Source organism: Bubalus bubalis, chromosome 11 (genome assembly GCF_019923935.1).
Source record: "Bubalus bubalis isolate 160015118507 breed Murrah chromosome 11, NDDB_SH_1, whole genome shotgun sequence".
In the NCBI taxonomy this organism is placed as follows: domain Eukaryota; kingdom Metazoa; phylum Chordata; class Mammalia; order Artiodactyla; family Bovidae; genus Bubalus; species Bubalus bubalis.
Genome location: NC_059167.1, coordinates 16,083,685 through 16,111,137, shown reverse-complemented (window position 1 = coordinate 16,111,137; position 27,453 = coordinate 16,083,685). Strand labels below are relative to the sequence as shown.

Genomic DNA, 27,453 nt, shown 5'->3' with positions numbered 1-27,453 from the left:
ATATAGTGAAAATGAGTGTACTACCTAAAGCAATTTATAGATTCAACGCAATATCTATCAAGCTACCAACAGTATTCCTCACAGGGCTAGAACAAATAATTTCACAATTTGTATGGAAATACAAAAACCTCGAATAGCCAAAGCTATCTTGAGAAAGAAGAATGGAACTGGAGGAATCAACCTACCTGACTTCAGGCTCTACTACAAAGCCAGAGTTATCAAGACAGTATGGTACTGGCACAAAGACAGAAATATAGATCAATGGAACAAAACAGAAAGCCCAGAGATAAATCCATGCACATATGGACACCTTATCTTTGACAAAGGAGGCAAGAATATACAATGGATTAAAGACAATCTCTTTAACAAGTGGTGCTGGGAAATCTGGTCAACCACTTGTAAAAGAATGAAACTAGAACATTTTCTAACACCATACACAAAAATAAACTCAAAATGGATTAAAGATCTAAACCTAAGACCAGAAACTATAAAACTCCTAGAGGAGAACATAGGCAAAACACTCTCTGACATACATCACAGCAGGATCCTCTATGACCCACCTCCCAGAATATTGGAAATAAAAGCAAAAATAAACAAATGGGACCTAATTAACCTTAAAAGCTTCTGCACATCAAAGGAAACTATTAGCAAGGTGAAAAGACAGCCTTCAGAATGGGAGAAAATAATAGCAAATGAAGCAACTGACAAACAACTAATCTCAAAAATATACAAGCAACTCCTACAGCTCAACTCCAGAAAAATAAATGACCCAATCAAAAATGGGCCAAAGAACTAAACAGACATTTCTCCAAAGAAGACATACAGATGGCTAACAAACACATGAAAAGATGCTCAACATCACTCATTATCAGAGAAATGCAAATCAAAACCACTATGAGGTACCATTTCACACCAGTCAGAATGGCTGCGATCCAAAAGTCTACAAGTAATAAATGCTGGAGAGGATGTGGAGAAAAGGGAACCCTCTTACACTGTTGGTGGGAATGCAAACTAGTACAGCCACTATTGAGAACAGTGTGGAGATTCCTTAAAAAACTGGAAATAGAACTGCCTTATGATCCAGCAATCCCACTGCTGGGCATACACACTGAGGAAACCAGAAGGGAAAGAGACACATGTACCCCAATGTTCATCGCAGCACTGTTTATAATAGCCAGGACATGGAAGCAACCTAGATGTCCATCAGCAGATGAATGGATAAGAAAGCTGTGGTACATATACACAATGGAGTATTACTCAGCCATTAAAAAGAATACATTTGAATCCGTTCTAATGAGGTGGATGAAACTGGAGCCTATTATACAGAGTGAAGTAAGCCAGAAAGAAAAACACCAATACAGTATACTAACGCATATATATGGAATTTAGAAAGATGGTAACAATAACCCTGTGTACGAGACAGCAAAAGAGACACTGATGTATAGAACAGTCTTATGGACTCTGTGGGAGAGGGAGAGGGTAGGAAGATTTGGGAGAATGGCATTGAAACATGTATAATATCATGTATGAAACGAGTTGCTAGTCCAGATTCGATGCACGCTACTGGATGCTTGGGGCTAGTGCACTGGGATGACCCAGAGGGATGGTATGGGGAGGGAGGAGGGAGGAGGGTTCAGGATGGGGAACACATGTATGCCTGTGGTGGATTCATTTTTATGTTTGGCAAAACTGGTACAATTTTGTAAAGTTTAAAAATAAAATAAAATAAAATAAAAATAAAAAAAAGAAAATGCAAGAAATGGAAGCTTGAAGATGGTAAACCAAGTCCTAATATATGAAGAATCAAATGAATATAAACGGACTGAACTTGTTAGTGTCAGATTGATTTTTTTTTAATCCAACTATATGTTGTTTAGCAAAGAAAGACACTTGTAAAAATAAGGACATCAAATGGTTGAAAGTAAAAGGATGAAGAAAGAAATGCCAAAAAGTCTAAGCTTAAATAATATCTTAACCTCATTCCCAAATTGTATTCATCATTTCAGTAGATGGAGAAAAAGAATTTGATAAAATTCTGTACTCATTCATGATAATAATTCTTAGAATACCAACCAGAAAAAAGTGGTATAGCTATATTAATATATGCTAAGTTTACTTAGCATTAAAGTGACCGTTGCTCAGTCCTGTCTGACTCTTTGCAACCCCATGAACTATACAGTCCATGGAATTCTCCAGACCAGAATACTGGAGTGGGTAGCCTTTCCCTTCTCCAGGGGATCTTCCCAACCCAGGGATCGAACCCAGGTCTCCTGCATTGCAGCTGGATTCTTTACCGGCTGAGCCACAAGGGAAGCCCTGACTTAGCATATATTAACTTATATTAGACTTTAAGAGATAAAATTTTCTTCACAGATACAGAGAGTAATTACATAAAACAGAAAGTCTGGTTCAGCAGAAAGAGAATAGTTCTAACTGCACCTAACAAAATAACCTCCAAATAAGTAAAACAAAAATTGATACACCTGCATGAGGAATCTGTAAATCCACTATGTTAGTGGGAGATTTCCAATGATTTCTATTACTAATAGATAAAGAAATTTTATAAGTCAGCAAAGAAAGAGGGTTTGAAGATATCATAATGGAAATAAATGTAAAAGTTTTAGAGCTGAAAGATAATGAAGAAACTTCCATATTTAAATGTGTGGAGGGCAATGAAAAACAGTATTTGGAGGGACATTTACTACCTAAAATACTTATTTTTGAAAAGGAAGGCTAAATATATGATCTCAGATGTTATAAAAACAGCAATATTATAAATCTAAATAAAGAAGAAAGAGAAAAGATATATTAAACAGCAAAGACAAAAGTAAAAATTAAAGATTTTAAAAATAAAGTAGAGAAAATATCAAAGCCAAAAATTCTTTGAAAAGCCTAAGGTGGTGGAGCAACCTTTGGTGAGATTGATCAGGAAAAGAGAGAAGACATGGATAAATGATACGAAGAATGAAAAGCACACAGAAAATACAAATTAGCTTGGGTGAAAAAAAAATTAGAATACTGTTAACCACTGTGTTCCAATAAAATTGAAAATCTACACGAAATGGATAATGCCACCAAAAGTATACCATAAGAAAAATTGGCTCAACATCATTATTAATCAGATGGATGTAAGTGAAAACTACAGTGAGATCTCCCACCCTCTTAAAAGAGGGAAGAATTAAGATATTTGACAATACTAAGAGTTGGAGGGGATACTGATCAGCAGGAAGGCTTGTATTTTGTTTGTGGTAGTGTAAAACATACCATTTGTTATTATCACATGAATTTTTAAATTCTTATACTCTCTGACTCAACTTCTAGCCACATACACAAGAGAAGTTCTTCTACACATGCCCTAGGACATGTATGCAAGAGTGTTCACAACTGAACTGTTTACAATAGCAATAAGCTTGCAGTAACCAAAATAACCATCAATGAGGAAATAGAAAAATAAGTTGTAGTGTATTTCCAAAATGGAATACCAAGCACCATGTAAAGTTAATGAATTTCACCTATACTGAGAAAGGATAAATATTAGAAGTATGGTATTAACAAAAACAAGTCCCAGGAAATTACTACAATAAGATACCATTTTTATAGAGCTCAAAAACAAGCAAAATTAACTGTATTTTAAGTATGCCTACACACACAGAAATGAAGAATAGAACTATATTTAAAAAAAAGAAGGGGATGAATGATAAGGGGAGATTAAGAATGAGAAGGAACCCATGGGTTGATGCATGTTAATATGACTTATGTAGTCAGTTCATTATATGTTTTATAACTTGTACATCTATTGTAGATAGTATTTTATATGTGTCAAATAATATAATAAAGCACCATCATCAAACTGTATATACAAGGATGATCATGGTTATATAAGCACTACTAAGACAGAAAGGAAACACATTAGTGTTTCCACTTTTCAGACATTTTAATTTTTTTCTAATGGATTGTGTGACTTATCATAGAACAAATATGAACCTTGAATTTTTATTAAATAATTTCTTTTTGCCAAAATTTCAGTGCTCAAAAACAATAGATTTCTCTGATATTATAGTTGAAAGAAGAAACTGAAATCTGAAAGAGAAATCAATTGAAATTTGATAATATAGGATTATTACTGTTTTTCTAAATAAATTCAGTTTTGCTTTTATCCTTCTTTTCCTTTTTGAGCTTTGTAAGGAGGATTATGGGGCTTCCCAGGTGGTGCTGGTGGTAAAGACCCACCTACCAGTGTAAGATATGCAGATTCAGTCCCTGGGTTGGGAAGCTCCCCTGGCGGAGGGCGTGGCAGCCCATTCCAGTATTCTTGCCTGGAGAAACCCTTGGACAGAGGAGCCCGGCGGGCTGCGGTGTAGATGATTTGACAGTGGGCGCAACAGACTACCGCCAAGTACTGTCACGTAACAAGAAAAGCAAGAATCACGATTTTCAAGGCTGCACTTTTTATATTCATTAATTTTAGGATCAATTATTCCCCACTACATACAATGAAAATTCTTTTTTTGTGAAGGATTCATATTATGCAAAAACATAGTTATGGATGCCTGTAATAAATCGGTGATGGGAAGAGATCCTCGGGTATAATAAGAGTATGCGTTTACTTTTGTGAGCTTTTGAAGATAGTTCCTTGCTCCTCTTGTTGTCAAAGATCCCTGGGATTCAATGAACTACCTATTGGTTGTCATCATCCTAAGTTTTTCTAATCTTTTTTTCCTAAGTGGATGAAGGCTTTTCTCTTTAGCAGGTTCATGCCATCCAAACAAGCAGCATTCAGGAGTGGCCAGAACCCAAAAGGAGGGAGAAGATGGCTCTTCATACAGCAAACGATACAACCCAAGTATGGTTACGGCCGAACTTCAGCGGCTGGCCGAGAAGCAGGCAGCCAGGCAGTATTCTCCATCTACTCACATCAGCCTCCTCACCCAGCAGGTATGGCAGTTTGGGGTGTCATGGAGCTTTTAACCAGTGGATAGGATTAACTCCATAGTTCTCTGCCATTCCTGTCTTTACTAATGCCCATATGCTGATGCTTATTGAATGAATGTTCATTGGTTTTTTGAGCTAAAGAATGTTAGCTAAAAGTGTTCCTCTTTGGCTTTAAAGAAAGGATTTCTGTCACAGGTATTGCAAAGTTAAGTCTGCTGCTAGCTGTGATGTACCTATTTCATGGACAAATAAACTCGAATGTTCAGTTGTAAATACACTTTTAAACGATCTTTAAAAATAACTTATTTCATTGGTAAAATTTGCCAATGAGTTGTAGTCTTAGACATCTTTTTACCAGAATGCCATAACATTACCTTTTACTTTTTTAACTGTACTACCTTTCATCTCTTGATGCCAGGATGTTTTCTGGGCACTGATTAATGAGTTCTTTCAATAAGCCCTCATCCAAACCATATCATTCTCCCCATTTTACAGATGGGGGAAACTGAGGCTAAAAGAATGATATAATCAAGGTCATCCAGCAAGCTTGATGGATACTGGGATTTTGACTTTTACGTTATATGTATGTTGACTAGCTTACAACACAGTAAAGTTAAGAACTATAGGATTCTTTTAGCCCTTCTTGCTGATTATCTCTATGGTATTTAACTGGAAGTAGAAGCCATATTTTTTCCTTTTTCTTAATGCAAAATGGCATCAAAATCCTCCAAAGGAATTATTATAATTCAAGTCCAAAGTTACAGTTTTCTGTATCTTCACAGTGTCGTATTCTTTCATTGGTGACAACTCTCTGTGCTGTGTGCTGTGCTGTGCTAAGTTACTTCAGTCATGTCTGACTCTTTGCGACCCCATTGTAGTCTGTCTGCCAGGCTCCTCTGTCCATGGGATTCCCCAGGCAAGAATACTGGAGTCCGTTGCCTTGCTCTCCTCCAGGGGATCGAATCCACGTCTCTTACGTCTCTTGCACTGGCAGGCAGGTTCTTTACCACTAGCATGACCTGGGAAGCCTGACAATCCTCTACTGATAATCAAATCTAGGAAAAAAGTGAAGCAATAGACTACTTCAAGTGCATGTTAAAAGCAGGCAACACACTGCTCCCTGGTGGTGCCCTACTTCTCTGTGTAAAATTATGGGCCATAATTCAAGCTTTACTTCCGCCTCATCCCAGAGTGTGAGGTTGTAATGAATTTTCTTTTTCAAATCTCTAATAGTTTAAAGGGAGTAGGTAAAAAGCCTAATGTGAATTAGAAAGTGAAGAATCTTGTACAGGCAGTGTTGAGACTTTAAAGTAATTAATAGTTAGATTTTAGTGACAGAATGATGTGAAAAGAAAATAGAATAAGAAGGAATTGTGAAATGTGCAGTGGCTATGAGGAGGGGAAGGACCGGTGATTCGCGACACTGTTTTCACTGGGTCACAGCCTGGAGTATGTTTCTGATTTTAATGAGCAACTAGAAGCACTAGACTTCAGTTGTGACCTAAATCAAATTCCTTACGATTATACAGTGGAAGTGAGAAATAGATTGATGGGACTAGATCTGATAGACAGAGTGCCTGATGAACTATATGGACAGAGGTTCATTACATTGTACAGGAGACAGGGAGCAAGACCACCCCCAAGAAAAAGAAATGTAAAACAGCAAAATGGCTGTCTGAGGAGGCCTTACAAATAGCTGTGAAAAGAAGAGAGGCTAAAAGCAAAGGAGAAAAGGAAAGATATACCCATTTGAATGCAGAATTCCAAAGAATAGCAAGGAGAAATAAGAAAGCCCTCCTCAGTGGTCACTGCAAAGAAATAGAAGAAAACACTAGAATGGGACAGACTAGAGATCTCTTCAAGAAAATTAGACATACCAAGGGAACATTTCATGAAAGATGGGCTCAATAAAGGACAGAAATGGTATGGACCTAACAGAAGCAGAAGATATTAAGAAGAGGTGGCAAGAATACACAGAAGAACTGTACAAAAAAGATCTTCACGACCCAGCTAATCATGATGGTGTGATCAGTCCCCTAGAGTCAGACATCCTGGAGTCCAAAGTCAAGTGGGCCTTAGAAAGCATCACTACGAACAAAGCTAGTGGAGGTGATGGAATTCCAGTGGAGCTATTTCAAATTCTAAAAGATGATGCTGTGAAAGTGCTGCATTCAATATGCCAGCAAATTTGGAAAACTCAGCAGTGGCCACAAGACTGGAAAAGGTCAGTTTTCATTCCAATCCCAAAGAAAGACAATGCCAAAGAATGCTCAAACTACCGCACAATTGTATTCATCTCACACGTTAGTAAAGTAATGCTCAAAATTCTCTAAGCCAGGCTTCAGCAATACATGAACCGTGAACTTCCAGATGTTCAAGCTGGTTTTAGAAAAGGCAGAGGAACCAGAGATCAAATGCCAACATCTGCTGGATCATCGAAAAAGCATGAGAGTTCCAGAAAAACATCTATTTCTGTTTTATTGACTATGCCAAAGCCTTTGAGTGTGTGGATCACAATAAACTGTGGAAAATTCTGAAAGAGATAGGAATACCAGACCACCTGACCTGTCTTTTGAGAAATCTGTATGCAGGTCAGGATGCAACAGTTAGAACTGGACATGGAACAACAGACGGATTCCAAATAGGAAAAGGAGTATGTCAAGGCTGTATATTGTCACCCTGCTTATTTAACTTCTATGCAGAGTACATCATGAGAAACACAAGCTGGAATCAAGATTGCCGGGAGAAATATCAATAACCTCAGATATGCAGATGACACCACCCTTATGGCAGAAAGTGAAGAGGAACTCAAAAGCCTCTTGATGAAAGTGAAAGTGGAGAGTGAAAAAGTTGGCTTAAAGCTCAACATTCAGAAAATGAAGATCATGGCATCTGGTCCCATCACTTCATGGCAAATAGATGGGGAAACAGTGGCCAACTTTTTTTTGCCTTCTTCTACTAGCTGTGTGATCTTGGGCAATTCACTCAAATTCTGTACACCTCACGGTCTTTATTTGTTGATGGGGAAAATACAACAAGGTCATGAAGACAGTATGCAAAAACCTTTCTGTAAAGTCTAAATGCTGTATGCTTGGAAAGGATCACTCTTTCAAAACTGTAGAAGGCTCTTAATAACTAAAGGTTTGTGATTTGATTTGAAGTCAGTTTTTGGATAAAACATTGTGTTACCAAAATGAATGTTGCGGTTGAAAAGTTCAAGTTATGTGTTATTTGTGTTATTTCTCCTCAGAGAAAGTAATTCCTTAATTTGGAATTTGGGGAATTCTTATATTGTTCTTTTTCTGGTAAATAATAACATGTTGTAATGACTTAATATGGGCCCTGGAACATCCGTTTACTAGCCATTTCCTTTTGCTTCTAGCTGTGTTTGAAACAAAGTGCCTTGGTTGCTTATTCACTGAGGCAAGTGATAAGGTGTCTGTGGTCCTGGTGAGAGGCGCGCCTCCAGTTGGAACGTGCTGAAAGGTCCACTCTCCTCTCCGGACTTGGGGTGTGAACCTTTAGCTCAGCTCACCAGAAGTAACTCTGTGTACAGTAATTCCTTCAACTGTTTCTAATTTCCTCTTATCTGTCATTAGTTCCTTATTTTCAATTCCTGTTTTGTGTCTGTGCTTTTTTTTCATGAATATTTTCTTTCCTCCTTCTCTGTTCAATAGGATATATTCTTTCTGTTATAGTTTTTAAATTGGTTATCTTCTTGTTTTATCTTTGCTAACTTCCTTCCTTCTGCATTCTATAGTTTTTGGTATTTCCTCCTAATTTCTTGAATTGAGTACTTCCTTTATTTTCACTCATTTCTTCTTCTTCTTTTTTTGTTTTTAATTTAAAGCTGTGGATTTTCCTGTGGTTCTTGCTTGAATTATATGCCATGTTGTTGCTCAGTTGCTAAGTCGTGTCCTACTCTTTGTGACCCCGTGGACTGCAGCACACACGCTCCCCCGTCCTTCACTATCTCCCAGAGTTTGCCCAAACTCATGTCCATTGAGTCGATGATGCTATCTAACCATCTCATCCTCTGTTGCCCCCTCCTCCTGTTGCCATCAATCTTTCCCAGCATCTGCCTTCAATCTTTCCCAGCATCAGGGTCTTTTGGGTGGCCAAAGTATTATATTCCATAAGCCCTGATATATATCTCTATATTACTTTTCTTGGCAAAGTGTTAAGAGATCTTCCACTAAGTAAGGTATGCTGATTTTAAATTTTCATGCTGTTTTGGAAGATGAGTATTAAAAAAATTGAAATTTGGGGCTTGCCTGGCAGTCCAGCAGTTGAGACTGTACTTCCGTCACAGGGAGCATGGATTCATTCTCTGGTCAGGTAACTAAGATCCTGCATGCTGTGTGGCATGGTTCCCCTCCCCTGAAAAATTGAAATTTGAGGGAATTTCTGTAAAAGAGTTCCTTTATTTTGTCTATGATTTCAGCTACTTGCCCATTAAAGCTTTTAGTTGCATTTTCCATAAAACTTTTTATTCAAATGCATTCTTTTAACTCATTCATTCAAAAATATTTTGTTACACTCTTAGGAGTGTTCCAAACCTTAATGCTAAGCCATAGGGATGATACAAGACAATAGATCTCAGTGTGAAGTAACTCACAGTGTGGGATGGGAAACAGCCACATAATACATGATAGAATGTGTTATGGAATGTACTCGCATGGGATATGCACCGAGGTTTCTAGGGAATAACAAAGCCACCAGAGGGTACCTAACCCAGCATGTGGGTGGGAGTGGGAGTGCCAAAGCCGCCTTCTTGGAAGAGATTACCCCTACACTGAATCTTAAGGGTAGGCAGGTGGGTGGCAGAAGAAGGGAGGGGCAGGCTCCAAAAGAAAAGCTTGCATGTGTGTACGTGGAGAACCAGGAAGCTGGTGGTTAGCAATGTTGGAGCATAGGGAGTCAGCAGAAAGCAGCTGAAACGGATGCCAGAGGAGAAGACAAGGGCTGATTCAAGGAGCGCTTTGAATGACCTGTGAAGGAACTCGGCTCTTTATCTCAACAATGACCGGGAGCCACAGAGACAAATGGGCCTTGCCTTTTAACTGTGTCACTTAGGTAGCTGGGAGGAGGATGGGTTGCAGGATGAAGCAATGGCATTCCATTTTCCTCCCTGCTCGCTGGTGAAGATGCTGAGGAACAGTTAATTAGCCAAAAGAAAAGAAAGCAAAGTACTCAGACAACCTACAAATTTGATTATAAAACTTTGAGTTGCCCATCATTTCCATTAGAGGCTAGATTCTTAACGAATTTATTTGTCTAAAAACAGGACTTCATTTATCTTGTAACTACTTTTACTATTTCTGCTATGATTTAAGCTTATTTATAGCCTAGAGCATACAAGAATATTGAACTTGCCCTGCCACCATGAAGTGGCCACTGTGGCCACTTTGGAAGTGTTTGCGTATGCTTGGAAACTAGAGTTACATATTTTCCATCTAGGATTATTCAGCCTAACAAATCTGAGCAGAGAGAAGGTCAGATTTAGTTCTTTCCCTTGACACGTGAGAAGCTGGTTATCTTTGGGGGCTGGGATCCTTTGGAAATGAGTGTGTACACCCCTGAAAGCAGGGTGCTCTAAAAGCATCTTTCGCTGGTTGGGGAGAGAGCCCTGTGGTAGGTAGCTGACAGCGTGACGCTGGAGTAGCAGCTTGACTATGAGATCTCACTATCTTTTCCTCACCCCCATGCCAGGAGAGGTGTGCTTTACAGCTGCAGCCCTCTGCACACACAGAAGCAGCCCTCTGTGGTTACCGCTGTCAGTGAACAGAAGAATGTGGCAAAGGAGCCCAGCTCTGCGGTGAGGAGAGGGAGGCGGGAAGACAGAGGGAGCACCGGCCTCTCTGTGCGGGCCAGTGTGAGATTGCAGGACCAGCTATCACTAGGAGCAGTTCCAGCTCTTCCAGCCTGGGAGTTTAATCAAAGAAGAATAACAGCCGACCACCCAGGCGAGGCTCCGGTGCTAGCGAATGTGCTGTGTCAGGCTCTGTTCCCGGCCAGCCAGTGCCCGGGCTGTGGCCAGGCCTCCTGGAAATATGCTGACAGATACATGGGAGGGAGGAGATGCTTTTTACTTCTCCATTTTTCATTTAGATGGAGAGGAGAAACGAAAAAGCATTCAATGTCTTTTTACTTTTGCTCCTCACCCTGCCCCTTTCCCGCCTAGACCTAGAGAAGGGTGTCCGCCCAGGTCGAGAACGTTGGCTCACACCGCTTACCCATCCGTTTGCACTCAAGGAGTTCTTTGATCATTTCTTCTGCTTCAGCAGTTTCCATTGTGATTCTGCTCATTTCTTCAGGGTCCAGGGTGGACCTGGAGTAGATCTCAGTTTCAGAAATTGCTATTTGAAGGTGAAGCTGGCAGAGAGGAAGCACAATTTTTTGACGTGGTTACAGGTGTTTTCCAGGATTGACGCCAGCAGCCCCCAGTTATCACACGCTTGGGCATTCATTACCGGAAATGCTCTTCCTGCCTCCTGACCGTATCTGACACGTTTGAACTATTGTCCATTTGCGTTCTGATTTTGTAATTTTTTTCCCCTAAGTGTAGCCTCTTTGGATCTGTATTTTTCTGGGTAGAAAAGTTGTGCTTCTTTGTGTCATATACTTTCCTTTTCTCCATTTCTAGAAACAGAAAAGGGTACATGGAAAAAACAGAAGCCCTTGGGTCAATGAGACTTTGGACAAGTTATTTAAATTCCCTGTGCCTTAATTTTCTTCTGTGTCAAGTGGAGTAATTACAGTGTCAAGACAAAGTCTCCTGGACCCTCGTGCCTCCCTGCTCTGGGTCATAGTACCAGTTGATCCTATCACTTCCCCGGCTCTTCTGTGTCTCTTCAGGCTTTAAACCCCAGATTTTCCTTAGGTCGTTGATCTACTGATGGTCCCTTGTTCTAAAATAACCTTTATTTTAATCTCTTACCATTTTGACTCTTTCTCAGACGCCTTCCCAGGTGGCTCAGTGGTAAAGAATCCACCTGCCATTGCAAAAGACACGGGGTCAATCCCTGGGTTGGGAAGATTCCCTGGAGAAGGAAACAGCAACCCACTCCAATATTCTTGCCTGGGAAATCCCAAGGACAGAGGAGCCTGGCAGGCTACAGTCCACGGGGGTCGCAAAAGAGTCAGACATGACTGAGCGACTAAACAAAACAGTAACTCTCAAAGGTCACTGATGACCTTGGAATTGCCAGCTTCAGTCACCTATTATTAATCCTCATTTTCTTTTAGTACATGGCACTCTTATTGACTGCCTCCTTCCTGAAAACTCCCCTTAGCTTCTCCAGCCCTTCAATAATTTCTTTGAGAGCTGATCCTATACTTCCCCCCAAAAAACTAGACTCCACTTTCCACATTTTTAAAAGGCCACTGGTATTTAGGCCTGAAATGTATAAACTGACAACAGCAGAGTCTTTCTGATTAAAGAAGGGGATTGTGGCCTGGACATCTGTTTCCCCCTGTTCTCACAGGTATTCTTCAGCATGCATCTGAATTCCAGAGCTCACTTGAACTTTATGCCTCTCTGTAGTGCCTCCCCTTGGGTAGATTTCCTCTTCCCATAGCGTCATCTAGTACTGGTCTGCAGATTGCTCCCAAATATACGTCTTTAGTTTGAACCTGTTTTCTGAGTGTCATGTCCAGGTTTCCAACTGCCTGCTAGACATCTCCATCCAACTGTATTGCAAGAACCCAGAATATTCAATGTACTTTTTAAGCATGTTTTGAAAATACTCAAAATATGTTCACTATATCTAATACTTATCTGTTCTTCTCCCCTTTTCCCCCTCTATATCAGTGACACTGCAGTTCTCCTAGGGGCTTAGGTATAGAGCCTTTAGTTTATCAGCTTTTCTGTTTCCTCATTCTATGTCAGGGCAGTTGTTGCCAGTTCTTGTTGAGTCTGACTCTATAATTTCTCTGATATGTATCTTCTCTGTTTCACATCTTCTGTTCTGCTTAAGGACTTAATTATCTCTGGACTGGATCACTACAGTTAACCTCCTAAATGGTCTCCCAGCCATTCTCCTCTATTCACCCTAGTCTTTGTTCTAAAGGAATCTTTCTAAACCACCAGTCTGATAATGATACTCCTTTGCTCAAGAATCTTGAATGGAATCCTGTTATCTTCAAAGTGAAGCCCCAGCTATTGAATGTTATTCAAAGCCTTTATGTAGAATCTGGCTCCAGGTTACTTCTCCAACCTGTCTCCTTCCCATGACAGAGGTTTTTGTGCAGCTCATCCAGAATTTTCTTAGTCTCTGTTCCTTAATTTATGCTGTCTCCTCTTGGGAAACGTTCCCCAGTCAACAGTACGTGAACTGAGAACTTTCAGATGTACCAGGTGGATTTAGAAAAGGCAGAGGAACCAGAGATCAAATCGCCAATATCCGTTGGATCATAGAAAAAACAAGGGAATTTCAGAAAAGCATGTACTTCTGCTTCATTGACTATGCTAAAGCCTTTTACTGTGTGGATCACAACAAACTGAGGAAAATTCTTAAAGAGATGGACATTCCAGACCACCTTACCTGCCTCCTGAGAAACCTGTATGCAGCTCAAGAAGCAACAGTTAGGACTGGACATGGAACAATGAACTGGTTCAAAATTGGGAACTGAGTATGTTGAGGCTCTATTTTGTCACCTGCTTTTTTTTTAACTTATATGCAGAGTACATCATACGAAATGACGGGCTGGCTGTAGCACAAGCTGGAATCAAGATTGCCGGGAGAAATATCAACTTCAGATATGCAAATCATACCACCCTTATGGCAGAAAGCGATGAGGAACTAAAGACCCTTTTGATGAAGGTGAAAGAAGAGAGTGAAAAAACTGGCATAAAACTCAACATTCAAAAAACTAAGATGGTATCTGGTCCCATCACTTCATGGCAAATGGATGGGGAAAACATGGAAACAGTGGCAGATTTTTTTTTCTTGGGCTTCAAAATCACTGCAGATGGTGACTGCAGCCATGAAATTAAAAGACACTTGCTCCTTAGAAGAAAAACTATGGCAAAGCTCATCAGTGCATTAAAAAGCAGAGACATCACTTTGCTGGCAAAGATCCATCTAGTCAAAGCTATGGCTTTACCAGTAGTCATGTATGGATTTGGGAGTTGGACCTCTCCCAGGCTGAGTGCCAAAGAATTGATGCTTTTGAATTGTGAAGCTGGAGAAGACTCTTGAGAGTCCCTTGAATAGCAAAGAGATCAAACCAGTCAATCCTTAAGGAAGTCAATCCTGAATATTCATTGGAAGGACTGATGCTGAAGCTGAAGCTCCAGTACTTTGGCTGCCTGATGCAAAGACCCAGCTCATTGGAAAAGATCCTGATGCTGGGAAAGATTAAGGAAGGGAGAAGGTGGCAATAGAGGATGAGACGGTTGGATGGCATCCCTGACTCAATGGACATGAATTTGAGCAAACTGCGGGAGATAGGGAAGCCTGGCCTGCTGCAGTCCAGGGGATCACAAAGAGTTGGACACGACTGACTGAACAACAGCACCGTATGTAACTGTATACGTTTGTCCAGGCTCAGTGTACGTGCCACTTCTCTCAGAGGCATGCCATCTCATTCACCATACAGCTATTTGTATTTGTCCAGACAGCTCTCTCCTTTAATGAACAGTGAGCTCTTTGGAGGCACTATCCTTTGCTGCCTCAGAACCTAACTCATGGGTAGTACTCAGTAAATGTGCTAATTCTACTGGACTATAAGGTACCTGGTTAAGGTGGAAAGTGACCATGTCCATTTTTTCACCAGTTTTCCCAACCTGGGTATATAGTGTGGATTTGATACTTATTTTTAAAATAAATGAATGAATAATCCCCTGCCACCCTATCCAGACGTCATCTTTCCATTGTCTATGTCTGTAGCCCTTCATTAGTCATTCCCTATAACAAAATATGTTATAGTTTTGCATCTCTTCTTTTCTATTGAGTTATAAACTATGTGATGGTGTTCTTTCTAATACATCACCCAGCACTTGGTATGCACTTATTACATGCTTGCTAAATTGAAAAAAATTTTTCTTCTGTGTTATGTTGGTTTTTACATTTGTTTTAAAAAACTATTCCTCTTCCATTTTTTTTTTTTCAATACACCTGCCCTTCATAATAAAGTAGGTGACATTAGTTGAATGTCTGCTTTGTACTGGACACTGTGGTAAGTACTTTATATGCATTATTATCTCTGTAACCTTATGAAGTAGAGACTTTTTTTAACAGATGAAGAAGATAGCTGAAAGCATAAGCCACTCTGCTGAGGTCACACAAATGGCAGGTGATGGCACCAGGACTCAAACCCAGATCTCTCTGACTTTATACTCTTTCCCTTGGTGTTTTTCTGCCTCTTCTCATTCTACACAGGACTCTCACCTCTCCTTAGACTCTAGTAACTGAGCTTAAGGCCACTGTAGAGTTGTAGCCAAGCCATCAGATTGTTTGGTAGTGAATTCGGGTTCATCACTGAGCGGCCTTCTTAATCCCTGGAGATGCAGTGAGAGTAGATCTGTTTATCGTGGTGGCGGTGGCCCCCATCGACTCAAAGACTGAATAATGAATTAGAAGTACAAGAAACGGATCTGGCCATCTTGTAAGGTTTTCCAGGAATGTCTTTGGCAATTCTTGATCTGGAACTCTTGGTAGATTTTGGAACACCAAGTGTCTGTGTGTGTATGTATGTCATGTAAGTGACAGCGTTTATGAGAGAAGACATGGCAAGAGAACTGAGTGCTAATGCAGCAGAGCTGCAGAGGTTCCTTGCCTTTCCTAACCCCTTTGAAAGTGAGGTTAACACTGGAACTCTTATCTCCTGCTGATTAGAATATAAGTTTCTTGAGATTCATTTTATCAGTATCCAGGAACAGGAGACGAAGGTCATCCCTTAAAACATGTTTGTGGTCATGGCTAATGATTTAATACCTGCTCAGGAAGTGCCCTTGGAAGAATGGTTTAAAAGTAGCTGTTTAAGGATGATACAAATCATGTAATTAAGTACAGATCCAGCACTTTGCGTTTTCATTTATCTTGAGTGAAATAGATCTTGGTCCAGTGATTTTTTTTTTTATTCAAGGATTGCCTTTTGTTCCAGCGACATATGGTAAAACAAGTCAGATAGGATTCACCACTACATTTCTCTATTCAATTCAGGGCCCCATGGTCAGGGCAATGAAGGGTCCATGACAGACTGAGTTGATCCCATCGTATTCTGACGAGCCTTTGTATGTGAAGGACACAGAGAACGTTGTTCTCAAGATGCTGCTGCATAGTTCAGGGTACAGTGTGAATACAGCTTTAGAAAAATTGATCTTCGTAGCAGTGGTATGAAGTGAGTCTTAACCTTTTTGGAGTGAGAGATTCCTTTGAGAATTGAATGCAAGTTACAGTTTTTGTCCTGAAAAAAATGTGCACTCAAACTTAGAAATGTACATTAATTTCAGAGGGTTCATAAACATTTCCTCCCCCTCTAGCTTAACTCCTGCATGATGCCTGGTGGACCCAAGGTCTCCAAGTTGAGAACTCCTGAAAACTTTTAGGTAGTATATGGTCATTAATATCAGTAATTTGGCCAAAAGTGATTGCTCTAAATTTGTGATTATCTTACCTTCAGACATTCTTTGTATATTTCAGTGATACAACACCCACCCTCCCCCAGGCCATAATCTCCATGAAGGCAAGAATTTTTTAAATTAAAAAAAAAAAAAAAAGATTATTCTATCCTCAGTGCTCAAAAGAATGCCACAGAGTGTCTGATAAATATTTGTTGGATTAATTAAATAATCTTGTGGAACCCCATCTCTAGACCTCATTAGACGACTTAGTTAAGATTTTATGGACCATGCTATAATGAGGAGACTGAGCTATGCCAAGATTATAAGCTGCATTGGGAATGCTCTGCCACTGATTTGTTCTTATGTTAAGCTATTACTAAGTCTTTGATGTGGAATTTCCATCTCCATTTTGATAAATAAGATACATGAAATTTGCAGACAGCCTTAGTGAACCTGAGGTTGCCTGAGTGAATCTCAAATGGAGTGTTATCTGTTTGCTGTTTCAGTGTCATGAAAAGCATATATAGTATATTCATCGACAAGGAATAAAATCTGTATGTCTAAGCTATTATTCGACCCATTTGAGAACTTTGCCCAAAACTTCAAGACTGGGTAGAAATCATCTCTAAAATTATGCACGTTGATAATAGCAAGAGCAACACTTATCTCTCACTCTAGTCACTGATTATTTCATTTCCCCTTATTCCAAAGCAGTCCTTCCCTTATGGTATTTTTAAAGAGAGGTAATTTGGAACCTTTAATTTCCTTGCAAGCCTTCCAGTGACATGAATCACTTTTTAACTCACTGGTGAAACTAGCTGCTAGTTGGAGATTGAGGTGTGTTTGTGAGGTTTATTTGAGACTAGATGAGACCCACTTCATTTATATAAATACTTTTGTGCCTACTGGGTAAACTCCAGGGATACAAAAGGAAATAAGATGCAGTCCTCGTCCTAAGGGAGCATGTAATTTGTGGGGCAAGATAAGTGAATAAACCTATAATTAGAATACAATGCAAAACATGGCATGAAGCTCTTCAACTCTACCATTATGCTCTTGAAACAGTGTAATGGCAAGGATCCTTTATAGCTGAGGGAACTCTTCTGTGAAAAATAAATCTAACATTGGAAAGTAAAGCGCAATGTACTAGCAACAAGATTTCAGGATCCAGCTCTACTGATGTGGTGTGAAGGACCTTCCTAGGGCTAATGGCGAAACCCAAAATAGCCTCTGATTTTTCAGTTTCCAGGTTGGAGATAATTCCTGCCTCTCCTGGCACAGCTGTATCTGTATTTGCTGCTTGTGTTTTCCCAAGCACAATGAGACACCTTGATGCTGTGTTAAGGTGAAAGTCTTGTGAAAACCCATAAGCCCCAGTTAGAGAAGGGTTTTTGCCACTACATTTGTAGACAAGCCATATCAGTAGAAATGTAGAACCCTGGGGCCTGCTGTAAGTGGAGAGTGTCTTGTTCTTGAGGGATTGATGGCACATGCTTGCACAGTGGTTCAGTTCGGTTCAGCTGTTCAGTCATATCTGACTCTCTGGGACCCCATGGACAGCAGTACGCCAGGCCTCCCTGTCCATCACCAAATCCTGGAGCTTACTCATCATGTTCATTGAGTTGGTGATGCCATCCAACCGTCTCATCCTCTGTCATCCCCTTCTCCTCCCATCTTCAGTCTTTCCCAGCATCGGGGTCTTTTCCAATGAGTCAGTTCTTCACATCAGGTGGCCAAAGTATTGGAGTTTCAGCTTCAGCATAAGTCCTTCCAATGAATATTCAGGACTGATTTACTTTGGGATGGACAGGTTAGATCTCCTTACTGTCCAAGAGACTCTCCAACACCACAGTTCAAAAGCATCAATTCTTCAGCCCTCAGCTTTCTTTGTACTCCAACTCTCACATCCATACATGACTACTGGAAAAACCATAGCTTTGACTAGACAGATCTTTGTTGGCAAAGTAATGTCTCTGCTTTTTAATATGCTGTCTAGGTTGTTCATAGCTTTTCTCTTTTTAAAAGTCTGTTTCCCAGTCCTGTGTTAAGTTCTGGCGGTTCTATGGTGGGGTTAATGGCAACCTCCTCCAAGAGGGCTAATGCCATACCCAGGTCTACTGCATCTAGAGCCCCTGCCCCCGCAGCAGTCCACTGCTGACCTGTACCTCCACAGGAAACACTCAAACACAGTTCTTTCTCAGTCTCTGTGGGGTCTCCGGGTCCTGGTGCGCACAAGGTTTGTTTGAGCCCTCTGAGCGTCTCTGACGGCACATGCATGCATAGAAGTGCTGCTGCTGCTGCTAGGTCGCTTCAGTCGTGTCTGACTCTGTGTGACACCATAGACAGCAGCCCACCAGGCTTCCCCGTCCCTGAGATTCTCCAGGCAAGAACAGTGGAGTGGGTTGCCATTTCCTTCTCCAAGGCATGAAAGTGAAAAGTGAAAGTGAAGTCGCTCAGTCGGGTCCAACTCTTAGCGACCTGATGGACTGCAGCCTACCAGGCTCTGCCACCCATGGGATTTTCCAGGCAAGAGTACTGGAGTGGGCTGCCATTGCCTTCTCCAAAATGCACAGAAGTAGATGCTAGTTAACGTTGATATGGTGGGGGATTCAATATCGCAGTAGACACTGGCAACTTGTTTTTTTTCCATTAACCTGTTTTGTCTTTTCAAATATTTGCTAAAACCTCACTATCCTTAAACGTCAGTTTGTTTGTTTTTGTTGTTCCATGGTGGATCTAGAAGTTATTGGTCATTAAACACTGACTGCAAGAGAACTATGGCTGGAATCCAGATTCCATAGCGGCTAACTTGAGAGTCAAGAGAAGATTCCCAGAGACGATCTCCCAAGCCAAAGCATCTCTTAATCACTACAAGATTTTTGGCTCCAGTCTCCTGAGTAGGAATCCTAGCTTTGGTGACATGGGCTGGATGAGCCAATGTCTTCTTTTGCCTCCAGGTCTCAGGCCTAGACAGAAGCCATCTAGTCTGCCTCCTAGGCACCTCGCTCCTGGCCCACCTCCTTGTCTTGATCCTCAAATCATTTTCCTGTTGAGGGGGGGCATGGAATGATAAATCTAAGGAAAGGCGCATTTTCCCATGAGGCCCTAGAACAAAGCTGGCCTAAGATGCCCACTCTTGGACCTTCCCTTCTTAAAGGGTGGGCAGTGCCAACTTGCCTTGCCAGCTGTTTGGGAGGATGCAATCCAAAAGAGGGCTGATTCAAAAGAAAATGTGAACACATGAACTTGAGAGCTTTTATCATCTTACTACAAATGCCGCTGTCCAGTTCCAAGGCCCAGCACTCTTCTTCAGCCTTGGGACGGGGTGGGAGGGGGGATGAGGAGAGACCAGCAAAGCGTGTCCTGCATCCCATCCTTATTATGTCTCGCCTGACCATGCTGATTCTCAGCCAGATTTCCCTGCTTCCCCACAGTCCTGGCATAGCCCTACTCTGTCAGAATCTGCGAGCCATCTTACTGTTGTCTACTAGATGAAGAGAGTAGAATTCAGGGACCTCCCCAAGGTGTTCTCCTGTTGGTTTCCATCTTCCATTGCTCTAAGCTTTAGCCTAATTAGAGTGTCTTTCTGTTTCTCAGAGACTCTTCTTGCTTATCTGTCTCTATATTTTTAATCCTGCCTTATCTTTTCTCCTTGGAGCCACCACCATTCCACCAGCCCCAAACCAGTCCTCCTACGGATCATTTTAGGACCAGTTCAACTGCCTTCTTTGAATTTCCTTAATGCCTTTATTACAGCAATTACCATATCCTGGAGGCCTTTAATATTGCTATTCGTCTGGATGTTTTTCTCACTCGATTACCAACTCCTTCATGGCTTAAGGGCAGAGGCCCCATTTTAAGAGTATGGCCACCCATATTCTTAGGACATTACCCAAGGCTTTGCAGCAACAGAGTAAATATTTATGAACTTAAATCTTTGAGTTTTGGACTTCTTTTGAGCATTCAGGACTGTAGCATTTCTCGAGCATGCCTACAGAGCAACAGTGATCTAGTTAGGCCTGGCCCGGGATCCTTTTTGGATACCAAAAGGTTATGTGTCTGAGTGGGTGGTAGGTATATTCTGGGAAGCCATCAGGGCAATGCCATCATATTTTAATCACAGCACTGGCAGTAGCGCTACTTTGAGCAAACAGCAGCAACAAGCAGTAACACTTGGGCGGGCCAGCCACCGGAAATTGGCCTCCCTCTCTGTTTCTGCTGCCCCTTTTCTCAATCCATCACCTGTATTTATTCCCGCAGTAATTTAAACACCTGTCTAGATGGAATGCGTGCAATGTGTCCCTACCCCACACATTCAGATATTTGCTCACCTGCCTTATTCGGAAGGTTGGCTCTAAAATAAACAAGAGTTTTGGTACTGAAAGAAAAAACACCCTGAGGTCAGCGTGGCAACGGACATGAGGAAGGGAACGGGAGTGGAACTTCTGCAGAAGCCTCTCCGAGAGAGTGGGAGCAGAGGAAAAGGAGGGGGAGGAGGAGAGCAAGGGGTGAAACATCTGCCTGCGGACCCTAAGGCTCAGGTGGGCCTTGGCACGCACGCACGCACAAGCTCAAGACTGGATTCTCCTACAGGCTGTCCTTCACTTAGAGAAAGGCAGGGGTGGAAGAATATTTAACAAGCTGATTGTTATGAGGATTAAATATCTTGGTTTGTTTTTTATACATAATTTTATTTATTTAGTTGTTTGGGCTTTTCTCTGGTTATGGCGACTGGGGCGACTCTGGAGTTGGGGCATGTGGGCTTCTCATTGCGGTGGCTTCTCTTTTTGTGGAGCACAGGCTCTAGGGCATGCAGGCTGCAGTAGTTGAGGCACATGGGCTCTGCACAGGCTCAGTAGGTGTGGCTTAGTTGCTCCGAGGCATATGGGATCTTCCTGGATCAGGGATGAAACCCGTCTCCTCCATTGGCAGGCGGATTCTTTATCATTGAGCCACCAGGGAAGCCCTTGTCTTGATTTATTTTTCATGACCACCATTTTTCATGGCAGTGTGATAAGCTAGATTTGAAGTTCCCTGAAGCTTGTTCCAGACTGTTGCATCCACTTTTGCATCCTTGGCATACTTGACATTATGCACGTTCATGTTTGAGCATCCAAATGACAATGAGACATAGTAAAGCCACAAAGTTCTTGATAGAATTGTTTTCTCTCCTCCTTCCCTTTGGTTGTTTTGTATGTTGTTCCCCACTCCATTAGGGCATTTCTGCTGGTTTTTGGACGATCCCCTGAGCTTAATGGAGGACTAGATTTGAAAGGTTCCTCTTCCCTGTTCTTTCCTTTCCCACCATGCCCTGTAGCAAGTGCTTCTCAAGCTTAAAGATGCACGTGAATTACCTGTGGCTCTTGTCAAATACAGATTTCTGTTCACTGGGGCTGAGATTGGACTGAGTCTGCATTTTTAACAAACTCCTGGATAATGCAAATGCCGGTCCACAGACAGAATAGTAAGTTCAGGTTGAAAGTTATAAGGCAGTGGGAATAACTCAGTGGTTAAAACTGCAAAATCAGGAGGTTTTGTATCAGGGAAAACAGGAATTGAAACTAGGGGCTTATAGATAACAATTATTTGTTCTTGAGCAAATTATTTTACCTCTTAATCTCAGTTTCCCCATCTATAAATGAGGGCAATAATTGTACCTAACAGACGTGTCTTTAAGATTGAGTTAATTGTCTAGAACAATGCCTGGCAAAAACAAAATACTGATTAAAGTTAGCCATCATTAGCGCTAATCCAACTTTGTTGTTATTACTATTATTGTAAAGGAACCTGAAAGATTTCGTATTTGCTTAAAAACTAACTATGGCAAAACATTTTAGAGATCCAAACATAGACTTGTAAAGTTCTTATAAGCAACATAAAGATGTTGATATCCTTTATCAATAAGACATGTTCTTTAACTATCCTTCTTCCAGACCCCTTTGCAACTCGTGGCATAAATTCATGAGTTGACCAGCCTAGATTTAGTAGCATAGTCTCTGATTATTAGCCCAGAGGAGCCAACTGGCCCAATGGCGACTATGCTGTGCAAAGTCACTTCAGTTGTGTCCGACTCTGTGTGACCCTATGGACTATAGCCTGCCAGGCTCCTCTGTCCATGGGATTCTCCAGGCCAGAATACTGGAGTGGGTTGCCAGACCACCTCTACCTTAATAGCCTGATCCTCCTCACTCAAATGATGAACCTCTGTTTTGTGACTGGTGCTATGTCTTTATGTGCTGTGAGCCTTGTCATTTAAAAAAAAAATTCTTTAGTAGTGACATGTTACCCATTTGTTGCAAATCAGATGTAATTAAGTGCCATTTTCCACTTTCTCTTCATTTTATCAAATCTGGTTTTGTTATATTAGCTGGAGAAATGTAGATGGACGGGGAAGCAAAGGGAGCCTATGACAGGAATAGTCATCGTCATTCTGTCCCTTTAAGGAAGAAACTGCCAGGTGTGAACTCTAATTGGCTTATAGAATTTCTTAAGACCTGCCCTGCCCTTTGGTCAGCCCTATCCCTAGTCAAGGGCCACCAGAGTTGATGCGTGGGTCTGTTTTAGTTCAAGGAATTCTTCTGCCTATTCTAGAAAAAGCCGAGAAGCTAAAAGAAAGAACTAGAGACATTCAAAACTCATTTAATCTAGAGATAATTTGCTTGGACTGAACTTGCTGCTGCTGCTGCTGCTAAGTCACTTCAGTCGTGTCGGACTCTGTGTGACCCCATAGACAGCAGCCCACCAGGCTCCTCTGTCCCTGGGATTCTCCAGGCAAGAACACTGGAGCGGGTTGCCATTTCCTTCTCCAATGCATGAAAGTGAAAGTGAAGTCACTCAGTCGTGTCCAGCTCTTAGCAACCCCATGGACTGGAGCCTACCTCGCTCCTCCATCCATGGGATTTTCCAGGCAAGGGTACTGGAGTGGGCTGCCATTGCTTTCTCCGTAGACTGAACTTAGGCAGGCATAAATCTGTACTCATAGGATTCAGCCAGATCTGGTCAAGGCTCTAGAGCTGTGCTGTCTGATAAGATGGCCACGGCCTTCATGTGGCTTTTAAAATTTAAGTTAAATACACTTTACAATCCAGTTCCTCAGTCACATTGGTCATATTTCAAGTGCACAATAATCATCTGTGGCCAGTGACTGTATTGAACTGTGCAGTTTATAGAACATTCCATCACAATATGTTCTATTGGATAGTACTGTTCTAGAACAAGGGTTGTGAAAATAGTTGTCTCCCCTGTCAGTTCTGATTAACTGGAGACAGCTGCCTGGAGGACTGTATAAAGAAGACTCTGAGGCCATAGCTAAGTGAGCCCCAAATTATTTTATTACTCATTAGCAATGTATGTCCTGGGAAGACAGAGCTGGGTGGTATGGAGGTAATTATGGCCTTGGATACTGAATGTCTTCTAGACAAAAATCACAGAAGTAAGAGTTGAATATTTAGAGGGGCAGGTTGTTATTATTTAATAGAGATAGACTCCTTTTTTTTTTTTTAGCGGGAATCCTTTGCATAGAAAGATGAGAACCTTCAAAACTTTTCTTATTCCTTACATACTCTCACATTTAAGCAGTGGTCTTTTTTTGCTATCTTTCTCAAAATAAATTAAGGATGCTTTGCTTTTATGTAGAAGGAAATAATAATGGCTACCAATTCTTGATATATCCATGAAATGCAGAGTGGATGTTACATGAAAAAATAAAATTCACTACGAGTCCAAAATTAGTTTTATGTTCGTACCATCTCTTACTGTATCTGCCAAGAAACAAAACTGATTGAGGATGCTTTTGTTTGGGGCTTTTTGTTAGTCTGTTTCTCTAATCTGCTGTGGTGAAGGGTGACAAGTGGGAAATAAATTTAAGGAAAAGGAGAAAAACCTGGAATCGTTAGGTATAATTAATTCCTGTATAATCACTATTTTCAGAATTTGAGGTCTGTATCCAATTATATTTTCAAAACCTTCTAGTAGTTAAGGACAACTAAGACTGTTTCCCTATTTGTTTCAAAACTGGAAAATGGCTTTTAAAACAAGAGTACCAGTTCTGCAACTGTTATGTGACCTTGAACCAATGACTTACCATAACTTCTCTGACCCTTAGTTTCTCCATATCTGAGAAGGGAGTACTCAGGGAATTTCCTAACAGTTCAGTGGTTAGGACACCCCTCTCCCACTAACAAGGGGCTGAGTTCAATGCCTGGTATAGGAACTAAAATCCCAGAAAACCACGTGGAGTGACAAAAAAAGAGAGAGAGAGAGAAAAGAGTATCACAGTATCTATCTCTGTGAGTAATGGAGGGAGATAAAAACCTCACTTATAAGTACCTGGCACTTCTCCTGCAAGGACTCAGATGTTAAGCCATAGGATTAGGATAAAGTATACCACATGCATTTGGAAGAGGACTTTCTCTCTTTTCCTCTTGGCCCTGCCATCTACTCGATGTGTTACCTTTATCTAATTATTTACCTCTTAAGACTTCAGTTTCCTCTTCTGTAAAATGGGAGTAACAATAGAAATTTCTTGAAAGGCTGGCTCAGGGTTAAGTGATGGTGCACATCAAGATGATCAAGGGCATCTCAGCTGCGGGTCCCCAACTCCTGGGCCACAGACCTGTAGAAGTCCATGCCGTTGGACCGGGGCTGCCCAGCAGGAGTGAGCAGAGGGTGAAGTTTCATCTGTGTGTACAGCCGCTTCCCATGGCTTGCCTTACTGACTGAGCTCAGCCTTCTTTCAGATCAGCAGCATCAGATTCTCATAGGCATGAATCCTAACCCTAAAGTCAAGGCCGAATATTCTGAGATTGCCACAAAATAAAGTGCACAATAAATGTAATGCGTTTGAATCACCCCCAAAACCCATCCACCCCTCCCCCAGTCCAAGGAAAAATTATCTTCCATGAAACCGGTCCCTGATGCCCAAAAGGCTGAGGACTGTGAGCTAAGCCCATGGCACATGGTGAGCATTCAGTAAATGTTAGCGATTATGATGAAAATGATGGTTCCAGTCACTAAGTCGGGTCTGACTCTTTCGACCCCATGAACTGTAGCCCCCCAGGCTCCTCTATCCATGGAATTTCCCAGGCAAGAATACTGGAAGGGGTTGCCATTTTCTTCTCTATGGATCTTCCTGATCCAGGCAGTCTCCTGCGTTGCAGACAGATTCTTTACTGGCTAAGCCACCAGGGAAGCCCACGATGAAGACAATGATGTTTCAATTAAGGCAGTCTGGCCAAAAGACAGAAAATGTACCAAGTCTAATATCTCTTCTCCTTCCCATTCACTCATGTCCAAGCCAGAAAGTTTATACTAACCATGGTAAAGTATGTACATTTTGTTTATTTTATTGCTGTCCCACTATAAATTATTAATAAGCCCTTTTTATTAGGTTTTTGGCACAACCAACTAAGACAGTAATTGGAGAAGCTGTTAGTTATCAGAAAGACCTTTCTACTTGGTAACGTCTTTATAAGCTGTAAGCTCATGTCTACTTTGAGAAGCCTAATCTTTAGGGCCAGGGGCGTTAGTGTTGGGGCAAGGGTGAGCTGAGTCCTGCGGAGCGCCCGATTGTCTGAGCGCGTTTGTTGCTTCTAGGTAGGGTACAGGAGGAGGGTCAAGGCCCTTTAGAGGGGCCAGAGGGCACTGCCGTCACCTGCTGCGCTATCTTCCCCCTTTTGTCAATGTGGGCTTTCTTCTCCCCTGGTAGCGGCAGAAAGGGGTCAAAAATACTTGAGTCTTTGGTGTGAAGACACAGGCCTGGGCAGTTGTCACTTACTGAATTCTGTAACTAGGAATGAAGCACTAAACTGCTAAAAATGACTTATTTTCTTTCAGATTTAAAAAAATCCTATTTGTGTCAAAATTGTTAGCTTCCTGGGACACTTTTTTTGGACTTTAAATCTCCTCATGTCACTCTTCCCTGTGTCTCAGCACCCTGCCTTCAGCCTTGAGTCCCCCACCCCTTTTCAGCACCCTCTGTGCATCTTATTTGAAATGCTTCTCGAAGCCTCGTTTTCTGATTCCACTCTCTCCATCCAGGTTTTAAGCTTATCAGCTCACACCTGTATTTTTCATAATAATGAACATTTTTTTCCTTCTGGATTATAAAAGTAACATATCCGTTTTAGGAATGTGTATCCGCATATGTGTGCGTTTAAGGAAATTTGAATCTGTTCTCTGTACAGTTTCATATTGTGATTTCTTTTTTTTAATTCAAGACATCGGCATGTTCCTAAATCATTAAGTATTCTGCAAAAAATTCTGGTGGATACATAGCATTCCCTTATATGTTTAGAGCAAAATTTATTTAACATGTTTATTTAACATAATTTATTTAAATACTATTAGCCATTTAAATCTTTCCTTTTTCAATATTAAAAAGGATGCTTGTTTTCAGTTTCTGTTCACAATATAGTGTAGTGAGGAAGAACAGGGAATTTGGAGTTTCAGACTATGGTCAGATTGTAGTTCTGCCATTTATTCCTGTTTCTTTCTTTGTAAAGTGGGGATAATAATTGTACCTGCAAATAGAATTATGAATGAGATGTATGTAATATACTTGTTTACTCAGAGCTTGGCACATTTTAAGTTCTGCTAAATAGTAACAACTATTATAGTACCTCATTAATGATCTGCAGTTGTTTTTTTGCATAGTTCCTATAACTTAGACTGTAGCATCAAAGTGTACAAAAATTTTGATACTTTTCTTGTAGAAAGAGTCTACCAATGAAAGATGTGTATTTACACTACACATCTAATATGTGTGTATGCTACACATCTAATACACCCTTTGGCATTGTTACTGCTGCTGCTAAGTCACTTCAGTTGTATCCGACTCTGTGTGACCCCATAGACGGCAGCCCACCAGGCTCCCCCGTCCCTGGGATTCTCCAGGCAAGAACACTGGAGTGGGTTTGCCATTTCCTTCTCCAATGCATGAAAGTGAGAAGTGA

The 27,453-nt window shown here is 41.1% G+C and overlaps 1 protein-coding gene across 15 annotated transcripts in view; it reads left to right on the top strand.

Moving 5' to 3' along the window:
- The window catches only part of TTLL5 (tubulin tyrosine ligase like 5), a 315,903-nt gene that overhangs the window by 125,469 nt on the left and 162,981 nt on the right, over positions 1 to 27,453 (top strand). For 11 of the 15 annotated variants that reach the window (XM_006052845.4, XM_025296474.3, XM_006052852.4 and 8 more), the window contains one exon: positions 4,748 to 4,935. In XM_006052845.4, the coding sequence (XP_006052907.4) occupies positions 4,748 to 4,935 (188 nt within the window). The remainder of the gene's footprint in view (positions 1 to 4,747; positions 4,936 to 27,453) is intronic. The other 4 variants (XM_006052853.4, XM_025296477.3, XM_006052847.4 and 1 more) reach the window with 1 other exon arrangement.